This window comes from Pyrus communis, chromosome 1, assembly GCF_041283825.1.
Source record: "Pyrus communis isolate YQ-2024b chromosome 1, ASM4128382v1, whole genome shotgun sequence".
Taxonomy (NCBI): domain Eukaryota; kingdom Viridiplantae; phylum Streptophyta; class Magnoliopsida; order Rosales; family Rosaceae; genus Pyrus; species Pyrus communis.
In genome coordinates this window covers 5,527,731-5,548,945 of record NC_142565.1, presented here as the reverse complement: position 1 = coordinate 5,548,945, position 21,215 = coordinate 5,527,731, and the positions used below count along the sequence as shown (strand labels likewise).

Here is a 21,215-nt window from a genome sequence, read left to right as displayed (position 1 = left end):
CGTTAGCAAGCAAATTGTCATTGAAAAAGTACGTGGATCACTCTCATTGTGGGGCACCTTCCAATGAAATTTATTTAGGTGTGGAAGACTTGAAATTTGGAATGTTTATTTTAGTCTTTTAGATGTGGAATACTTGAACTTTGATGTTTATTTTAAGTTTGGACTTTTGGAAGATTTAAACTTTGATGTTTATTTAACTTTGGACTTTGGAACACTTGATTATAATTGAACTTTGAATTGAATGTTTATTTTCATTGTCTTTGAGACTATGATTATATTAGAAATTTGGAATGCTTATTTTGAGTCTTGACGATTATGTTGAAATAGGACTTATTACAAAATGGATGCAAGTTGTTTTCATATACTTTTTTTAAGCTACTTGGAGAAAGAAAGAAAGAAAGAAAGAAGAAAAAAAAAAAAACCGAACCGGGCCGAAACCGAACCGAATACAAACCGAACCGAACCCAAACCGATAGAAAACCGAACCGAACCGAATCGAACAGTAATTTCGGTTCGGTTTCCAGTTTTCGCAAAAAACCGAACCGAACGGAACCGAACCCACCCCTATTTTTGACACAATGTTTTATAATACCGGCACCATAATTGACGTTAAACCGTTGTTCCACTTTGAAAGAGTCCTCTTAACATTTCTATTTTTATACTATGCGTATGAGAAATACCAAGGAGTTTTTTCTAAAAGTAGGACTCTACGTAGACTCTGACACCTTATTACTTTAGCACAATATTTTATAATGTATGCACAAAAATTAACGTTAAATTATGAAGTGACAGAAAGTTCATATAAAGTCTCACTTTGAGAGTGTCACTCGACTCACTCCCACTGGCAGTGGACTGACAATTTGGGTTACAAGTTAGCACTAGTAAGATAATATTCTCCAATAGTTTCGATATAATTGATGTCGCGAAACGGCGAGACTGAATCAGGGAGTTAAGTGACGATTTTTCAGCTCGAGGGAGCAAAGTCAGACTCGAAGTTAGCTTCGGGAGCGAATGAATAATTGAGAATTGAAATAACTGCTTCTGTGGCCGCCGCAGCTAACGATTTAATTATCTGAAAGCGCTTTTTGTTCTTCCAAAAGCACACAGCAAGAACAACACAAGAACACCAAACAATGCAGGTAACAAAATGGAACAAGGCCATAGGCGGTGGCATTAGCGCTAATTACACTTCAAACGCCAAAAACTACAGCAACCTATATCTACATTCTGTAAAACTGAACAACAGAGACCTACATAACGAAACAACAGACAGACGCCATTCGATTATTCATCGGCCCTCTTCGCCCTAAAATCCGAACAACAGGCGGTACCCTTATCTTCCGAACAAGATCCCTCCAGCCCACTAGTTCCCTCTTCCTGTATGTTAAAATTGTCGCGGCCGCTACGATTATCTAAAACACTTGCCATATTCGATATCCCAGGCAGAGAGACCAGACCCATGGCTGCAATGCTGTTTGCAATGACGTCAACGTCCCTGGTTCCGCTATAGAGACCCCGGCTCCCAGTAACAAGCATGTTGCGATTCTCGTGTGCACTTGTTATCATAGCAGGCAATACATCCATCAGCTGTGAGCTATTCTGGGTTGAACCACTGATTAGAAGTCGTCGTAGTGTCTCTCTGGCACCCTTCTCCAGCATAGAATCAGTTTCAGGAATGTTCACAAGCTTCGAGTGCAGGGGAGATATTGCAGTTGAAATAGCAGGACCGGCGCTGACCAAGTATCCTTGACCCGACGAGCAAATATCAATAACTGGAATGTGAACAATTGGGTCGCACATCAAGGGTATGAAGGTTGGGATCTGCTGAGAAGATGGCCTTGGTAGCCTAACCAGTGGATCTGGGAGAAATGCAGGGAAATCAAGCAAGGGGGAATCAGCCAAATGAAGAGGTGGTTTTGTTGTCAACATGCTGGAGGGCATATTGGGTGGTAATAAAGACGAAAGTGGTGGAAGCAATGCTGACTCTGTCGATGAGCGGGGGAGTTCAGGAAGTCCTGGTGAGTATTGCAAATCGGACGAACCTGGAGGGCACCAACAATAGTAAGGAGAGAGCAAAGGGGTAACCATGTAAGGAACTGGTGATGCAGGGTTCCGGGTTTTCCCTAGTGACTCTACGAAACCTGAAGATGATAACGAGCAACTTCTAATAGGTTCTGGACACCAGTCACTTTCGGCATGATTTGAACAAGATGAATCGATTGTGATTGGTGAAGCAACTGTTGGGTTGTCAATGGCTGAAAGATAGATGTCGCCTCGCTTCCTTAATTTCTCCCTGGTAATATTCCTCAGTGAAGACAAGGTTCTGGGCAGATCTTTGAAGGAACTCGACCGTGGACTCAGGCTACCCTGAAATGATGAATTTGCCTTCATTGATTGATTGACACCATGTCGGGAACGCAGGGATTTTGATGATGTGGATGAGAAGTGTCCGTGTTGAGCTGTATCAGATGGTTCTGTGGTGGCATACGTATCAGAAGGTGAGCCTGCAGAACTTGACGCACTGCCACCTGCTGTTGATCCCACCAGATAGGCACGTAGGTGAGTTGCAAAGCAACCGAGGCGAGATTCACTGATACCAGTTAACTCAGCTATGGAGGGCTTCCTCTTGAGCAGATCCTTCATCTATACACAAACAAAATACATTGAGTTAAAACTACTGTTGGAACCAAATACAGCAAATCAATCTTACTTGTTATATGCATACCTTCAAAAGCAATTCAATTCCCAAAAGTCGTGATGTCTCAGAACACCAAAAGTAAAAAATCCGGTCATCTGGAATTTTAATAAGGAAAGATCGGCCAGAATTGTCTGCTGGAATCTCATTGACTTCTACAGCAGAGCATTCGGTTTTATTATGTAAGGTGCACAGTCTATCTATACGACCATCATCCCCAACAAATGAAAGGCGTAAATTTGAAGTTGGCAAAACTGTAAGATTTAAATTGCCCCTGAGATAACATGAAAAGATAATGAAAGCTTAGAAATACATATATAAACAATAAACAAATAAAACACAACATCAACCAGAAACTACATTACACGGTCATGCTTTGAAAGTAGTTTCAAAGGAGAGGAACAAATATAAGCATATGAAGACTAAAATTGAAGGAGCACAATCACTCAATATAAATCTAATTGTGCTTTCTCAATTAACAAAATTATTTCTTTTTTACTTTGCTTTTCCATTGATAAAATCCAAAACAAATTCAAGCAATTAAATTGTTAATTTGAAGGCTTTACAGACAAAGGTATCTGTTTACCATTCTAAGAAAACAAATCACCAAGCAGGATCACAACCATTTTCCTTGAAAGTTCAAATATTAAGCCCTTCAAAATAGCTATCACAAAAGCTATTATTTAGAGATGCATCAACGTAAATTTTGTATCTTGAATCCTAACAATACTAAAACCTGATAAAAGTTGGACTCTCCAGTGACCAGCATAACTGACAGGTACACAACCAATGCAAAAAGGTGTATCTTCCTGTTTTTCACTGATAAATGCGTTATGAGATAATGTTACTTTTATCAAGCAAAAGCATTTCACACAAATGTTTCTTTTCTGTACATATATAAATAAACAGGAAGTTCAAGTAACACGCCATCACTACACCATATGACTGGAAGAAAGTAAGACATAAAGTAGTACATTGATGTCCAATTCAGTTAAAGAATAGCTCGACGTTAATAAAGAAACATATGCTCGCAGAACCAAATAAACTTCTGGAACACGGTAGAAAGAAACGACATAACTCTGAAACACAACAATCGGTCACACTCAATTTTGATCTCCATCAAGATGTCAATCATTTATAATTAAAATGCAGCAGCAAGCTATATAATATATAGGATCGTGGAACTACCTTTACTTCCTCTTAATTCAGAGATCATAATAGAATATGCCCACTTTACCTACAAGTCAAAAGACATATTTACTTGGAAGAATGAACATTGTCACTACTAATAAACTAAATAGATTCCCCTACCTACGAAAACATTATTTACTAATGATAACACTCCTCACAACATAAGATTTGTTCACAAACTCAATACTATATCAAAATTCCTTCCACCAAACTTAGGGAATTGTTTATTTTGTAACCACTAAAGTAACTAACCCGCAAATAAAAGTTAACGATACATGCCAATCACGTTAATTATAATAAAAGGAAAGAAGAACTGCAAACTATATCAGAATAGCCATAAATTGATTTATTGACAAAAGACTGATAAGTAAAAGATACGTAGAAATAAATGCAGACCAAAATATTCAATGAAAAATATAAGCTTCATCTGAAATCATTCTGCTTATGTATTGTAAACAAATGTCATTTTCTTCACATAAATTGATTTAACAAGTACATCATTAAAACTAACCTCCAAAATGTCTCTCCATGTCTGACTGCAAAAACCATGATGCAGTACAAAGTGACATCAAGATGTAGTGCTTTTCACAGCAAATAGAAATCCACAAGTCAAACATAGTTAATATGATGGTATTTCCCAAGGCTATCACAAAATGCTACTACCCTCAAAATCCACAATCAGGGATTCATGATTCCAGAAATTGTTACACTAAATTATATGGTAATTTTGGTGACCAAAAATACCTACCATCTTGAAATGATAAACGACACATTAAGCTTTCGTAGATTATGATGTTTTCTTAATAAGAAGCCAAAACCATAAAGACATTTGACCTAAGAATGTCTTCCCCACATTCAAAGTTGTAATTGAACATTCAGTCTATTAAGAGTGAAACCCCATTGTGCATTGTTCTAGCCAGGTGAGATCACTTTCCAATTCCCATTTGACGAACCATAACAAAATCCATGTTTTAAGTAACCAAAGTAAGTACCAACCGATATGAGAGCGAGCTTTCCAATCAATTTCACACATAAAAATATAACTCACAAACATACACAGCAGAGAGTTTCTGCTGAGTTGTATAATAATCCAAAACAATAATTCAAAACTATCTTGAGTGAACTTTTCTAGAACATTCTCTAAAGATGACCCATAAATATAAATGCATACAAAGAATCACACAAAGACTTTACTTTCTGAAGTTCGTAATCAACATGAAAGATGCAGTCCAGTCTCCCAATAAAAATCAAACACGCACAATCACACAACTAATCCTTTTCTACATGAGGACCTGGAAATTAATATCGGACAAATTTGAACTTACGAGAGTAAATTAAATGTTTGATTGACTGCGAAACATCAGACAGTACTAACATCAGGACATTACTAACAACAGTTAAATCGAAAGCCAAAGATTTCCAGCAAAGCTATCTAAATGCAAAGACAATCAGTTGTTCTAAGTGATTGACTTTGTACGGTTCTTGTTCAAACTATTTAAACGAGCAAAAATAATGAAAAACATCAATTACAAACAACATTTCAAACAAACAAACACACAGGCCAAAACACACCAAACCAGAGCACCAATGGATATCGATAGTCAGATGTTTACCTAGCAGCAGTGGGACACAAGAGAGTCCCTTGCTTGTTGATCTTCCCCACACGAATAGATACGAGAGGTATACAGAAGCACCTCGCAAGCATTCCAACTTCCGCCGGCTCGAAATGCTATTCATCAAACACAAAGTGTGAGATCATCAATTTGCAAAACCCGAAATCAATATAAACTTAAAGCCAAAAATTATGCCCACATTTCGACAGATTTCAACAACCTTCCATCCAATTCACAAAGTATTTTGCAATTACTCCCACCAAAAACCATTGAATGGCAAATAGAGCTTCAATTCAATCAAGTTGGGTCAATTCTATCATACCTGGCTCAATTGAGCTAACAATCGATCCTCTGCGATGTCGTTCGACGCATTCATCTTCAACAACGGCTTCAACCTCTCGTCGACGCGACACGCGCCCATAACCTGCATATCAAGCGCTTGTAGCCACTGCAAAACGCGGTCCTCTCGATTGCTCTGCTGCAGCAACAGATCTCCATCTCCTTCGTCAACAAGTATCCCCGTCAACCGCTCCTCGAGCCCGGTCTCACTCCTCGCCGCCGGTCCAGCGCCGTTGCTCTCCACACCGTTCGAAGACGACAAGTCCTCCATTTCCCCACCGTTCGATTGATCAGAAATGCGATCGCCGCCGTTGATCTCGTTGTTCGTGTCTATATCTCGGTCTCCATGGTTAGTCATCACGAATAATAGGGGAAATTTCCTTGAAATCTCAAATCGTCTTGACAGATTCGAAACCCTAATCGAATTCAATTCTTTTTGTTAAATTAAACTTGATTTTTTCAAATTATGGTTTCCAAATCTGAATCGGAAGCCCCGGAGAAGGTTGAGATTGAATCGGAAGAGAGAGATTGTTTTGCCGATTGCGTGGATGAGGGGAGAGAGAGAGAAAGAGAGAGAGAGAGGAGATAAGGCGGTTTTTTTAGAGAGAGAAACGGTTTTTTCAGAGAGAAGAAAATAATAATTGGTCTCTGCTACAAAAACGGAAGGACGCAAATGGCAATGGGGTCGGTTTATATAAATACAGCTGGGCAGGGACTGGATTATAATACGAGGCGGACTTGAAAGCCGCCTATGCAATTCGGTTGTGTTCGGTCTTGAGATCCGGGCGTGATTGCATAGGCACCACGTCAGCTTACCAGACTCTGTGGGACCCGCGTGTCTGGTGGAGCCAGCTGCTTTGGGGGTGGGGAGAGGCGCCACGTCAGACGCTGAGCGGATCACGGTCATTTGATTCAGCAACAGGAAAGCGAGCGAGCTGCCGCGGCGTCGGATAAGAGGGTGGCTGCTAGCGTGCGCGTTGGATGGGGACGGGTTGAGGAACAACAGAACGAGATTAATTTATGGACTTGGTTTTTTTCTCAGAGAGGAGATTGGAAATTGAGACAGCTTTCTTCTCATTCCTTTCTTTTCAAATTAGGGGAATATTAACGAGATTAAATTTGTAAATAAAATTTTATAAATTAAATAACATGAAAGTTGATGATTGAATTATTATTTAAGCGTTGATGAACGTACTCATTTCTACTAATGACACGTTATTCAGTTTGTAAATTTTATATACAAATTAAGTCTCTCTACCATTATCCTTCCATTTATATCTAATTGAGGCTTACTATTCATTTAGCTGTGTTGTCAATTAGCTTTTAGCCTAATAATTTTTTTTTCTCACATTGAGTGTTTGTCTATACTCTATAGTATGAACCTTTTATGAAAAATATTATTCACACACATGTTTTTACTTCTGATGCACTTTTTTCACTTTTCAGTAATCGGATTGAATAAATTGAAAAAAAAATCAATTGATAAAAATTAACAATAATGTATGAAAGATGAAAGGGATGTGTAAAAGTTATAAATTTTATCTACAAATTTAATCTCTCTAACATTATCTTTAAAAAAATATCTTTATGCTGGGTCCCATGATACTTCGAGTTTTGATTGGGTGCATTTTTTTGCCCACATTGAAAGTGAGTTTCACTACTGCATTGATTGTGCCCACATGTCTGTTGTTTAATTTAGACACGTTTAGAGCAAAAATAATAATTTACCTATTGCCTAAATCTTAAAATATAAATTCATCGACAATCAATATCACATTGTGAGCAAACCTATTTCCCTTTTGCTTTTCTTAACAATCCAATGGAAGTTTGATGAGGAGAATAACGAATCTGAATTCTCGTCGAATCTTTTTTATGAGGATTCCGTAGATCCATGAATCGTATCCGTTCATCGTATATCGTACAGTTAAAAATTATTTTAAATATTTTTATTTAAAATTAAACACAAACATCATTTAATAAAAATTAATTGCATAAACAGACATAATTCACAAATTCTTAAGATCCTCACCAAAAGCATCTGAAGAATCCTGTTGGGAAAATAACACCAAACAGGGCATAAACCATAAGATCAGCATAACATCTTTAATCATAAGAAACACAACTTTTACTTTTCTTTTGGTCACTTCACTCACAGTCAAGAGGTTAAACAAACAGTTTTAGAATCGCCACCCAAGTTCATTTCGGACAAGGACCGTCTACCTTTCCACTTCCAGTGTCCTCCTGTTTTGTGTGCTAACGGTTAAACCGCGTTAACATTTTATATTGTTTTTTTTATAGAGATAATAAGACAAAAATGAATAGTAATATAAAATGTTGACGTGACTTGACCGTGATCACACAAACAGGAAGGTACAAGAGGGCACCGGAAGTGAGGACAGACAATCCTTGTCCGTTCATTTCAGCAGTACTCTTTAACATCCACAGATAACAAAATAGCCCAACTGTTAAAAATTCCGTCAATGCGCTTCAAGTCTTATAAACGATGAGATATAAGCTTAAACTGATTTCGATTCTAAAGTTACGGGTGAGAAAAGCTAAAATTGTCAAGGAGCTACAACTATGGTCGCGTCACAGCTACACTAAAGCTCTTTCTGTTCCAACCAGGTTCTCCACCAACGACGATATGATGTAGTTTCCAATCACTTGCTCTTTTTTGGTTCTCTCTGATATTCATTTATTACCGCTTCGACATCTTTCCAGAAGAGGCCCTCCACCAAAACTCCATCCTTGGTGAACCTGAAATGTTCCCAAATGTTAAGAAAATATTGATTTTGCATCCATGTTTGTTCATCTCTATATGTGCGGGTATGATCTTCAGAAGTGCGTGTTCTTGGTCTGTGTGTGTGTGTGTGTGTGTGTGTGTGTGAGAGAGAGAGAGAGAGACCACTGAGTAACGCTTTTGGTGAACTGTACTGGTTGATTAGCAGAAATAGGTTTGGGGTCTGAACTTGCTATAACAAGTGTGTACATATCAGAGAATCTTGGCAATTTGGAAGAGACCACCAATCCAGTGCTTATGAAGGAATCCTGCGTGAATAAACCGCAACTGAATAAAGCTTACAAACTTTCACCGAATCCAAAATTTAGAAACACACTAGATATATTTATTAACTAACCATTCTGACTTAAATTGTAGGAACAATCATACTTTATATACAACATTAGACCTTATTGTAGCTTATGTGGTACAACATAGAAGTTGTTCATGAACAAGTACAAAAAGAAAACAGTACCGTTAATTGCTTATGCATTAGGATTGAATTCAAAATGGTATATATTAACAAGAAAAAGGAACTATAAGATCATATAAATCAATCGAAAGAGTAATTCTGTTTTACTACAGATTACATCAAAACGAACAAAAAATGTATCAAATTCTGAAATGGAATTTTAAAATTCTTGCTCCTAGTAACAGGGGTAAGCAGTTGCGTCAACCAGAGAAGAAAACACAAAAGCTCCCTATCATCAAACAACCATCGGTCTTGCACACATACCACGCATGTACAGTTACCTAACCATGGACGGTAACCCTCAAAAGGCAGCTCGGCAAAAAAAACTCAACAAAGAGCGAAAAGAAGGAACAAGAAACTCTCAAGACACATTTGAGTAGAGACTACTTTATATTCCACCCTACGGTGATGGCAGCAAAGACCTGAGCATAATTTCCGAGACATGTCCCAGTTACATAATGCATATACAACTAACAAGTGGGAAGGAAAAAGATACACCACATTACAGATGAAGAACAATAAATAAATTATCATCTAGATGTATTCGGGTCCTTTAGACTTGCTAATAGGTAACTGAGCTTGCTATAGGTTATAAAGCTAAAATTTTGAAAATAGGATCCTCGCGTTAATAAGTCACTACTCAACCTCCCGTCGACAATATAAGCAAACACCCTAATCTAAATTGCTGGTGATAGAGCAACTATTCCAATGGCAAAAGGTAAAGCTTTGAAAATAAAGCCTTCAAATGGGCTGTCGACAAGGATTGCGCCCACATTGAAGGCAACTCCAAAATGGTTATGCACAGCGTCACAGGTTCCACCCACATGCCCTGGAACCTCAGGAAGCTGAGTATGGATGGATGCAAAAGTAGATATAACAAAGGAAGCTAGACATCAGGAACCTAATTATAGTGTGCCCCATTACATAGTCTCGTATTAAAGTTTATCAAATCACACTTTTATCTGCATTCGGTTCAGCATATGGTCGAAGAGAGACAACGACGCTCATATAGCCCGGAAATTCCATAACTTAGAAGTAAAATATCAACATACAATCAAGCAATGTAGCTACATTTCCAATCCAAAAGAGAAAACATACCGCGGGAGGATACGTAAAGAGGATGGCATTCTTCTCCTTGGTGAATATGATGAGCTGCAACACCGCATTGAAGACTATATACGTGCAAGAGTCAAAGATCAAACACATTTCAAGCTAGCATCTGTTGAATAATTGGCCAAGTGGCCAAGTGGACAAGTCCAAGAAAACTTTAGATTAAACAAACCAAAAGTGAGGAACACCTTCCTTGTTTTAGGGAGGAAAATAAGGGAAATGTTTGGTTGCTTTTGAAAAAGGTTTTGAAACAACACCCGTGAGTTTTGGTTTTTTTCATAATAAAGGGTTTGGTTGCTTTTCCATTCGGTTGTGTGGAAACAAGAGAGAAGGGAGATTTGCAGAGAGTTTTGCAGAGAAAAAGAGGGCAGAGAACAAGGGGTGCCACATCCCCCATTTGAAAAGAGCTCCTCTCTTCGGTTAGTAATCATTCACCAAAGTAGTTGTTGTTGTAATAGCTTTGAGCTATATGTATAGAGAAGAAATTATTCATTATATTTCTTTCTCTATTTGTTTCTTTGGTGTGTGAGAGTTATTGGGTGTATTGGGCTTTTGGGTTGTGAGATTGCCAACACTTTGTAAACTCCCATTTGGTTGATAGTGGATTATTGGGTGAGCTCCTACTGCTCCGAGGACGTACTCCAGTTACACTGACTGTGGAGGAACCTCGTTAAAATCTTTGTGTCTTTTATATTTTGTTCTTGCATTTTATTTGATATATTTCCTGTGGGTTAGCTTGAGTTGGTTCCAAAATTGATTTGGTGCTATCCTAGCACAACAATTGGTATCAGAGCACTGGTTGCTCTTGGGTACTGTCTAGTTGCCAAAGATGTCAGACGGGCAAGATGAGAATCCTTTTGGAAGCAGCTCCGGGTTTGCAAGAACTACGGTGCAAAATGCAAAGTTCGAAGTGGAAAAGTTTGATGGCACAAACAACTTCGGGATGTGGCAATGTGAGGTTAAAGATGTGTTGGCTCAACAAGATCTTCTTGCCGCCTTGGGAGAGAAGCCTGAAGCTATGTCGAAACTGGAATGGGAGAAATTAAATTTGTGGGCTTGCTCTTCAATTCGGTTGTGCCTTGCAAAAACTCAGAAGTATTTTGTGATGCGGGAGACTTTGGCAAGTGTGTTGTGGCAAAAATTGGAAGACAAGTATATGACGAAGAGTGCAGAGAACCGGCTACACTTGAAGAAAAAGCTATACCGCTTCCAATACAAAGAAGGTACAAAAATGATTAGACACCTTGATGCTTTTAATAAGTTGATTGCCGACTTGTTAAATTTAGATGAGGATATTAAGGATGAAGATAAGGCCTTAATATTGTTGAATTCCTTGCCGGACTCTTATGAGCATTTTGTTACCACTATTATGCATGGTAAAGAAACTGTGAAATTTGAAGATGTGTCAAATGCCTTGATGAATTATGAAATGAGGCATAGAGATAAAAATCATGATAGTACCTCTGAAGCTTTATTTGTTAGAGGTAGATCATCGGAGAGGAGATCCTCTTCTAGCAGGAAAAAATCACAGTCTCGACCTAGAGGAAACTCTAAAGGTAGAAAACCTTTGGAAAGGGATGAATGTGCCTTTTGTCGTAATAAGGGCCATTGGAAGAAAGATTGTCCTAGATTGAAGACCAAAGGCAAAGAAAGTTCTGAAGCTAATGTTGCTGAGGTTGAAACAGATTTTTCTGATTTTGCTTTAACCACTTCCTCATCATTTGATTGTGCTACTAAGTGGGTGTTAGATACGGGTTGTACTCATCATATGACTCCTCACAAGGATTGGTTTTCAAGCTTGAAAGAGTTTGATGGCGGTGTTGTGTTCATGGGAGATGACAATCCTTGCACAACAAAAGGGATTGGTACAGTTCGTTTGAAGTTGCATGATGGCATGGTTAAAGAGTTGACAGGTGTTCGGTATGTACCGAATTTGAAGAAAAATCTTATTTCTTTGGGAACTTTGGAAGCCAAGGGCTTCAGGTTTCATTCAGATGGGCAGACATTGAAGGTGACTTATGGTGCACTTGTTGTGATGAAAGCTCCTCGATGTGGCCATTTGTATTTATTGCAAGGAAGCACTGTGACAGGTGAAGCATCTGTAGTCTCAGAAAATATGGGCACATCTGATTCTGATACTACTAGATTGTGGCATATGAGATTAGGCCATGCCGGTGAGAAAGCTCTACAAGGGCTTGTGAAACAAGGTATTCTAAAAGGTGCCACGACTTGTAAGCTTGATTTCTGCGAGCATTGTGTCTTGGGAAAACAAACTAGAGTGAAGTTTGGTACTGCTGTACATCAGACGAAGGGCATTCTTGATTATGTGCATTCGGATGTTTGGGGTCCTACAAAGACTCCCTCTTTGAGTGGTAGACATTGGTTCGTGACCTTTGTTGATGATTATTCAAGAAGGTCTTGGGTCTACACTATGAAGCACAAGAGTGAGGTGTTGAGCATTTTCTTGGGTTGGAAGAAAATGGTTGAGAACCAGACTGGGAGAAAGATTAAGATTTTGAGATCGGATAATGGTGGTGAATACACATCCGACCCTTTCTTTAAAGTTTGCAAAGAGGAAGGGATTGTGAGACATTTTAGTGTCCGGGGAACTCCACAACAAAATGGAGTTGCAGAAAGATTGAATCGATCCTTGCTTGAGAAGGTTAGATGCATGTTGTCTGAGTCGGGTTTGAGCAAGTCATTTTGGGCAGAGGCAGTTACTTATGCATGTCACATCATCAACCGATTACCCTCAGCTGCTGTTCAGGGTAAGACGCCAATGGAGGTATGGACTGGAAAACCTTCTACTGATTATGATTATATTCGTATTTTTGGTTCACCTGCTTATTTTCATGTAACTGAAAATAAACTTGATCCTAGAGCCAAAAAGGCTATCTTTCTTGGTTTTAGTAGTGGTGTCAAAGGTTACAGGTTATGGTGCCCGGAGATGAAGAAACTTGTAATCAGCAGAGATGTGACATTTGATGAAGAAAATATGTTCAGAGACTCTGAAAAGAATGTGAAAGATGTCCAACAGGTGGAGCTTGAGAAAGTTGCCTCTAGTACTTCAAATCCTATTTCCGCTGATGTCGAAGCCACTACAAGTGAAGAAGTGGGAGACCATGAGGATGTTGAAGAAGTTGAACTTGAAGATTCTATTCAAGTTGAAGAACAAGTTTCACCTCAAAAGTCTATTGCTAAGAACAGAGGAAAGAGAAATATTACCAAGCCAGCTCGGTATAGTGACTATGTTGCTTTTGCTCTTCCTATTATCACTGATGAGATTCCATCCAATTTTGAGGAAGCCATTGAGAGTGAGGAAAAGGAGAAGTGGTGCAATGCCATGGGTGATGAGATGAATTCTCTCTTGAAGAACAAGACTTGGGAGTTAGCTAAATTGCCTAAGGGTAAGAAAGCTATTGGTTGCAAATGGGTGTATGCCAAGAAGGAAGATGTTGCTGAGAAAAGCAATGTCAGATTCAAAGCAAGATTAGTTGCTAAAGGGTATGCACAAAAGGAGGGCATTGACTACAATGAAATCTTTTCTCCAGTTGTGAAGCACTCATCAATTCGCATTATGTTAGCTCTTGTTGCACAATATGATCTTGAACTTGTGCAACTTGATGTGAAGACGGCTTTCCTACATGGTGATTTGAATGAAGAGATCTATATGTGTCAACCGGATGGGTATAAAGTGAAAGGGAAAGAAAATTTGTTTTGCAAGTTGAAGAAATCACTTTATGGCTTGAAGCAATCTCCAAGACAATGGTATTTGAGATTTGATAAATTTATGAGAGGCCAAAATTATTCTAGAAGTCAATATGATCATTGTGTGTACTTCAAGAAGTTGCAAGATGGGTCTTTCATTTATTTATTGATATATGTTGATGATATGTTGATTGCCTCAAAGAATGTCGAAGAGATTGAGAAATTGAAGAAGCAAATGAAGAATGAGTTCGAGATGAAGGATCTTGGTGAAGCAAAGAAGATCCTTGGCATGGAGATCACTAGAGACAGAGAGAAAGGTTTGGTATGCTTGAATCAAAGACAATACCTTGAGAAGTTGATTCGGAAGTTTGGAGTTCATGATTCAACCAAACCGGTTAGTACCCCTTTGGCTCCTCATTTTAAATTAAGTTCTCTACAGTGTCCTAAAAATGATAAAGAGAAGCTGCAAATGAAAGATATACCATATGCAAATTTGGTTGGTAGTTTGATGTATGCAATGGTATGCTCTAGACCGGATATTGCTCATGCAGTTGGCATGGTGAGTCGATATATGCATAATCCAGGTAAAGAGCATTGGCAAGCAGCTAAATGGATATTGAGATATCTCCATGGTACTCGAGACGTTGGTTTATGCTTTGAGAGAGATGACTCTGGTATTGGTCATTTTGCAGTTGGTTATGTTGATTCAGATTATGCAGGTGATCTAGATGGAAGGAAGTCTACTACAGGCTATGTGTTTACTATGGCTAAAGGGCCAGTTTGTTGGAGGTCCATTTTGCAGTCGTCTGTTGCTTTGTCTACTACAGAGGCTGAATATATGGCAGTTGCTGAAGCTATAAAGGAGGCCATTTGGATACATGGGCTGATTAGAGATTTGGGGGTTGATCAGAAGCAGGTGGAGGTGCATTGTGATAGTCAGAGTGCCATTTATTTGGCTAAGTATCAGGTTCATCATGCGAGGACCAAGCACATAGATGTGCGTTATCACTTTGTTCGTGAAGTTGTTGGTAAAAGAGAAATCATTCTCCAGAAGATTCCAACTAAAGACAACCCCGCTGATATGTTGACTAAGGTTGTTGGTGTAGCCAAGTTTGTTCATTGCTTGAACTTGGCTCACATTTTGCCTATATAAAGAAGGCGTTGAGCAGTAGGAGTTTTGGAGCATTTGGCTCGGCATGAGTTGTTCTCTTGCTAGTGATTGGGAGTGTTTTTTGTGTTGATTGTGTTGATTGGCTTATCATGGCGTTTTCGGAACTTGGCCAAGGTGGAGATTGTTGAATAATTGGCCAAGTGGCCAAGTGGACAAGTCCAAGAAAACTTTAGATTAAACAAACCAAAAGTGAGGAACACCTTCCTTGTTTTAGGGAGGAAAATAAGGGAAATGTTTGGTTGCTTTTGAAAAAGGTTTTGAAACAACACCCGTGAGTTTTGGTTTTTTTCATAATAAAGGGTTTGGTTGCTTTTCCATTCGGTTGTGTGGAAACAAGAGAGAAGGGAGATTTGCAGAGAGTTTTGCAGAGAAAAAGAGGGCAGAGAACAAGGGGTGCCACATCCCCCATTTGAAAAGAGCTCCTCTCTTCGGTTAGTAATCATTCACCAAAGTAGTTGTTGTTGTAATAGCTTTGAGCTATATGTATAGAGAAGAAATTATTCATTATATTTCTTTCTCTATTTGTTTCTTTGGTGTGTGAGAGTTATTGGGTGTATTGGGCTTTTGGGTTGTGAGATTGCCAACACTTTGTAAACTCCCATTTGGTTGATAGTGGATTATTGGGTGAGCTCCTACTGCTCCGAGGACGTACTCCAGTTACACTGACTGTGGAGGAACCTCGTTAAAATCTTTGTGTCTTTTATATTTTGTTCTTGCATTTTATTTGATATATTTCCTGTGGGTTAGCTTGAGTTGGTTCCAAAATTGATTTGGTGCTATCCTAGCACAACAGCATCAACACAAGTCGCATCAACCAAACAGAAACTCAAAGCAATTGAACAAATAAAAACACATATAACAAGATAAATTAGGATATAAGACGATGCAGAGGATGAGAAAATCTCGGTTTTCGGGGAACTTCTTCTTGTAAAACTGAGCGAAGAGAGCGATTGCGATGATGATGGTGCCCAGAAACAGCCTCACATTGCTCAGCCGCACGTCCTCCACATATCCGCGGCCCGTCACGATCTGCTCGAATTGCAGAGAGAAAATTCAATAAAAAAATAACCAAAAATTGAAAAAAAAAATAAATGGGAAAGGGAAAACGGATCAAGAGGGAAGAGCGAGAGACCAACCTCGGTGACGGACTCGTCGAGGGTGTGTTTGATGGAGTGGGGGTCGAGGAGATTGGCCTTCTTAGGGTTTTTGTTGGCCGAGTCTGATTTCTTTTCCTGCATATTTATGGGGTCGGAGGACTGAATTTGACGGGTTTTTTCCGGCACAGTTTTAGTGGGATTATAATAACTGGATTCGGTGGGTACATTTAGTGAAAATTCCCACACACTATTTGCACCCACTTTCTTTTTTACTAAGATTTCCCGCTTGTTGGAGGTTAATTTGACTCACGTAGATGCGAAAACGATTCAAAAATTTCATTTTAATTAATGAGGAAAAAATTGAGCACGAGCCTACTTCGTTTTTGAAAAACAAACTACCATTAGACCAGAAGTCATTCTCGAACAAGGAAAATGATCCAATGACTTCAAAAGAATTGAACGAAGAGATGTATGAGGTGAAAATCTCATGTACGATTTTGTAGAGTGGCAGTAAGGGTGACTTATCTATCAACTTTTCCACTATCACTCCCAAAAAACCAAACTCTGCCTTACGTAAAGATGCCAAAGTACGCTCAACCTCTAAATTTGAAATCACTACTTATATACTTGGTATTGGCCATAATTTACAAGAACATTATGTAGTCTTAGTAAGAGGGGGAAGGGTTAAGGATTTACCGTGAAAGCCCAATGCACACAATTCTCTATTGCCACATTGTTAGTGGAAGAGAGGGGCATCTAAAATCTAATGATACCACTAAAATCAAACTTAGGGTCTCCTTTTTAATACACAACGATTCATATGGTGGATTAAGTAAAATATGGGTACACCAATCAGATTATCCCAAATTGATCCCCCTAAAAATCCCTTGTATTCAAGGTTATCAGTTGGCCAACAATGGCAATACATTTCCAAACAATAAATATTTGATCCTGCAGTTTCTTGATAACATTATTAGACGAAATAATCGGAATCGGGGTTGAAAGGAGTAACAGAAAAGGAGGGAGGATGAAAGGTTCACGGCTACGGAGGTTTTGATTTTACTTTGCTGGTGAGCAAGAATCGAGCGCCATTGACAAGTTCCTCCTTAATCATGAACAGAACAGCAGCTGCGAGTACACTTTGTACTATTTTCGTTCCCATCCCTTTGTAGAACCCGTAAAGTCCTTCATACCGAATCATCTTTAAAATAGCATCTGATGTGCCTGAAAGTAAACAAAATAATATGCAACACCGTAATTCATGAACACGAAACTTTTATCTGAAAATATACAGAATTGAAGTTTTGAGGTATTAGTTTCTCAATGTAAAGCATGATTTATGCGGTATAAGAAGCTTGGAAGTTCAAACCTTTATAGTGTTGCCTTTTGTCTCCGTTTGTAACCTGTTTTGCTTGAAGCCTCGACTGCAACAGCATGAGACTCGGTAAGAAACTGAAAGGTTAACGCAACCAAATCCAAGGTAATAATAAAACTACATTGTCTCTTCCTGGATGTAGCATGATAGCCGTGTTTTTTCAATTGAAAGGAGCTTAAAAAGTGGAAGACATTTCAGTCGGTCGCAATCCATTCACATTATAACTCAAAGTGTGTATTACTTCGCATAAACAAAGATGTATATGCTAAGTCCTTTACCTTTACGACTAGAAGAGGATATGTCACAACTGTAGCCCCTAGTTTCGCCAAAGCACCAAGAAAAAATATCTAGCAGAATTAGGCAATCTATTAGCTCAGAGGAAAATCAAAAGAGTGAGTAACATAGGTTAGTATTGTAAGTCCTCGGGTTAAAGGTTATCATACTGAAAAGGTTACAATCTAAATGAAACCTAACCTCTAAAGCAGTAACCCCGCTGTTACCCTTCTTATTCAAGGCACGCCTTTGTTTCAGCTTCTTCAACATAGTTTCATACAGCATAAATTGCATGGAAGGATTACTCACCTGTGATCAAAATCAAGAACAATTAATCATACTGCCTTAGCCTGTATAAGAATCACTTCTCACATACCATGATCAATGTCGGGAATACACCTCTCCAGAAGCCAAAAACTCCACCTTCATCATAAATTTCCTGAATCTGTATGTTTCCATATATTGTTATGATAGGAAAATTTTTTGCTGGCACTGAAGCCAAACTTGTGTGAATCAGAAAACAAAATTCTGGAAATCAATAGAAACACTACTGTCCCCCCATGCGTGCACAGGTAGGGGACAAAGAATTAAGAATTAAAAAATAACATAATACTAACTGCATGAGTAGTCCCAAAGGGAGGAAGCTCAGCTGCAGCAAGGATTGCTTCATCTGGAGCAGTTAACAGCTCCTGACCGGGCTGGCACTTCTTTGAGGATTTTTTATAAGTCTAACAGTGCAAAACAAGAACAAACAATAAATTAATAACATCAAACTTGTATACTTTGAGTGAGGGATGCATAAGCTCAGTTTGTTAAATTAGCTACACAGAAGGATAAGATAATTTGGTGAAATTGGTAACTAACATCATAGGCATTTCAAAATTCTGAAATAAGTTCTAAATCCTGGAATGCAGTGCTCTTCAAAGGTCACTTCATCACTTCTAGCACAAGCATAGATATGGGAAAACAAAGCTACCCAAATAAGACATGCAAATATGAACTATCGTGTCACTTGATTTGGAAATTCAATGAGATTTGAGGCTAAGTCAATTAGCTCTTCACTTTTACCTGCATTCGCGTAACAACTACCCATAAAGGATTTGTGAACAGCACATTCACGCACCTGCAAGAATAAAATTGTGATGAGATTTTCAGCAATAAATCCATGAAAATAAAAAACTCATAATAAAAAAAATTAAATACTGTAAAAGCTACCAAATCTTTACTGTTCTCTTGATTTTCTTCTTCTTAAAAGCTTTCAGAAAGAGCGAATGCAATTTTTTGAGGAAACGATGCTTTTATAGCTTCGAAAATATTAGGAAACAAACAATGTCTTAAGGCCCATCATCATATAAACAAAGAAATACCCAGATAATGCAGCAACCAAAAGTGAAGAGAGCATTCCAACAGATCCATCACCAACCCCCATCTTCTTCCGTTCAAGTGCAGCAGTTTCAGCCTTGTTCCTGAATATTTGATAGAAATAATAGTAAACACCCTGTACCAATAAAATCGCAAGTAGATAAGAAACCAGACAACCAAATAAAAAATTAATGATGCAGATTTATACAACACAAGGTTTAGTGGTAACGTCCTTTGTAAAAAAAGGCTGTAAGCTGCTCTATATCATGTCAAAGTTCAAACTAAGGAATTTCTGACTCAAAAAGCACTACAGAAAGAGCATTAAAATTTATGTAGCTAGTGTTGGGTAAGAACATTGCAATTTAACGCTGGCAGTCATTTGTTATTCAGACGACAGCATAAGCATAATAAAAAATATATATGCTCAGGGTTGTCTCCTTTTATGTTATATTAGCAGATCAACACAAATTGTTACCATTACTAACTCGCAGAAAGCATTTACTGCTAATATTGACCTCTTAAACGTTATGAACTATACACATGATTTATCAACTAGACTCAACTTATAAATGCTAATGAATGAAGGATAACTGAGCCAATACGCATAATATGTTTTGCTTAGGTGTAGTGATGGTCGGGGCAAAAAAGCCAGCCATGGCTCCATCGGTTTGGGCGGCTTCATGCACGCAACCTAGCAATGGAGGCCATATAATTTTGGGATGACACAATTGCATTCACTAGTACTAATCAAGAGAGTAACTTAAATCAATGATATCTGCCATTTCATCCTACAGGATTTTGGCCAATCGAAAACCCAAGTTACACCGTTGCTCAGATAGTATAAGAGACATCTGTAAATAGGGCCAAACTCCTCTACAGTTTCTCATTAATTCAGTTTCTGCTCCGTTAAAAACTGTTCCAATTTTTCTGCTCTTTCCCATCAATTCTTCGGCTAACAAACAATGAATGTCAACTTTACGCAATACTTTCCTACAAGCACGTATAATTTCACTCACTCCATCCTAGATTCTAATCATTGTAACAATAAGAACGAAAATACTATTCGAAGAAGTAAAACAATCCAGCAAAGAGCTAAAGCTTTGCTCACCTGAGATGCTGCCGTCCCCACCAATGATGGCGTCAAACCGCCGTACAACCGTTCCCATCCTTCATTTTTAATAACCTGCACATCAAATTCACACACTGGCAGAATAATCAGATAAAATGAAACATACAGAGAAGTGTGTCCTTTCTTAGATTTTTCCCGTCCATTTTCTCAGCAACCAAACAAGGTAAAAGTTTCGGAATACTCAAAAACGAAGCTGAAATTTGATAAGAGGGATGACCTGACATATTTGCTCAACAGTTCCGAGCTTCTTCTTCTCCTTCTTCAGACCACGGTCTGTTTGTTGGCGTGTATTCACCTGCAGCAGATCAGGACCCAAAATTCAAACAAAAAACAAGGACTATCAAAAGCTAAAGAAAAACAATTACGAAACGAGAAAATTTGTACAGTCTGGAGAGGATATGTGATGAGCTGGGCGATGATCCCGCCGCCAGCTCCGGCGAGGCCATTGATCAAGGCGTCGGACATATTTTCTGGAGAAAATGTATGTGAAGGTTTCTTATTTTCTCGGGAAACTGTAGCGAGCCATCGAGGGTTATTTTTTTGGAGAGAGGGTGAGGGCGAAGACTATCTCTGACTTTGGCCTTGTCGAGGTGATGGCACTCGCTATCAGGACCCGCCTCATCGGTTGGTTGTTTCGTTCAAGAAAGCACATGACGTTTGGTTTGGTAGGTGCTTTTGTTTTTTAGTGCAAATCCTTTCAATAAAATTTTCTTTATTTTCTATTGACATTTTAACTAAAATGATTTTTGAAATTGATATAATTTTGTATTATAATAAAATCGATATAATTGATTCTTGATTTTGTCTATCGTCAATCATTTTGATCTTTTCGTAAAAAATCTTTGTTAAATAAAGATCAAAATGATAAAAATACCATCAATTCAATAACTATGAGCTAAAA

General features: G+C 38.4%; 3 protein-coding genes across 3 annotated transcripts; all 3 read right to left on the bottom strand.

Annotated features, from left to right (window-relative positions):
- Positions 1–1,019: 1,019 nt before the first annotated feature.
- LOC137719659 (uncharacterized) lies at positions 1,020–6,534 on the bottom strand. The gene is made up of 4 exons (XM_068458695.2): positions 5,822–6,534; positions 5,500–5,615; positions 2,726–2,969; positions 1,020–2,643 (listed from the first exon to the last, which is right to left on the bottom strand). The coding sequence occupies exons 1-4, from the start codon at positions 6,194–6,196 to the stop codon at positions 1,285–1,287; spliced, it is 2,094 nt and encodes a 697-aa protein (XP_068314796.2). The 5' UTR covers positions 6,197–6,534; the 3' UTR covers positions 1,020–1,284.
- Positions 6,535–8,284: 1,750 nt separating this feature from the next.
- On the bottom strand, positions 8,285–16,380 carry LOC137720107 (signal peptidase complex subunit 2). The gene is made up of 5 exons (XM_068459120.2): positions 16,215–16,380; positions 15,956–16,107; positions 10,188–10,269; positions 8,744–8,886; positions 8,285–8,595 (listed from the first exon to the last, which is right to left on the bottom strand). The coding sequence occupies exons 1-5, from the start codon at positions 16,314–16,316 to the stop codon at positions 8,499–8,501; spliced, it is 576 nt and encodes a 191-aa protein (XP_068315221.2). The 5' UTR covers positions 16,317–16,380; the 3' UTR covers positions 8,285–8,498.
- Positions 16,381–16,973: 593 nt separating this feature from the next.
- LOC137720106 (peroxisomal nicotinamide adenine dinucleotide carrier) lies at positions 16,974–20,954 on the bottom strand. Its single transcript, XM_068459119.2, has 11 exons — positions 20,699–20,954; positions 20,532–20,609; positions 20,294–20,368; positions 19,191–19,321; positions 18,892–18,946; positions 18,441–18,551; positions 18,200–18,268; positions 18,025–18,132; positions 17,829–17,897; positions 17,545–17,599; positions 16,974–17,399 (listed from the first exon to the last, which is right to left on the bottom strand). The coding sequence occupies exons 1-11, from the start codon at positions 20,777–20,779 to the stop codon at positions 17,218–17,220; spliced, it is 1,014 nt and encodes a 337-aa protein (XP_068315220.1). The 5' UTR covers positions 20,780–20,954; the 3' UTR covers positions 16,974–17,217.
- Between the last annotated feature and the right edge of the window lie 261 nt (positions 20,955–21,215).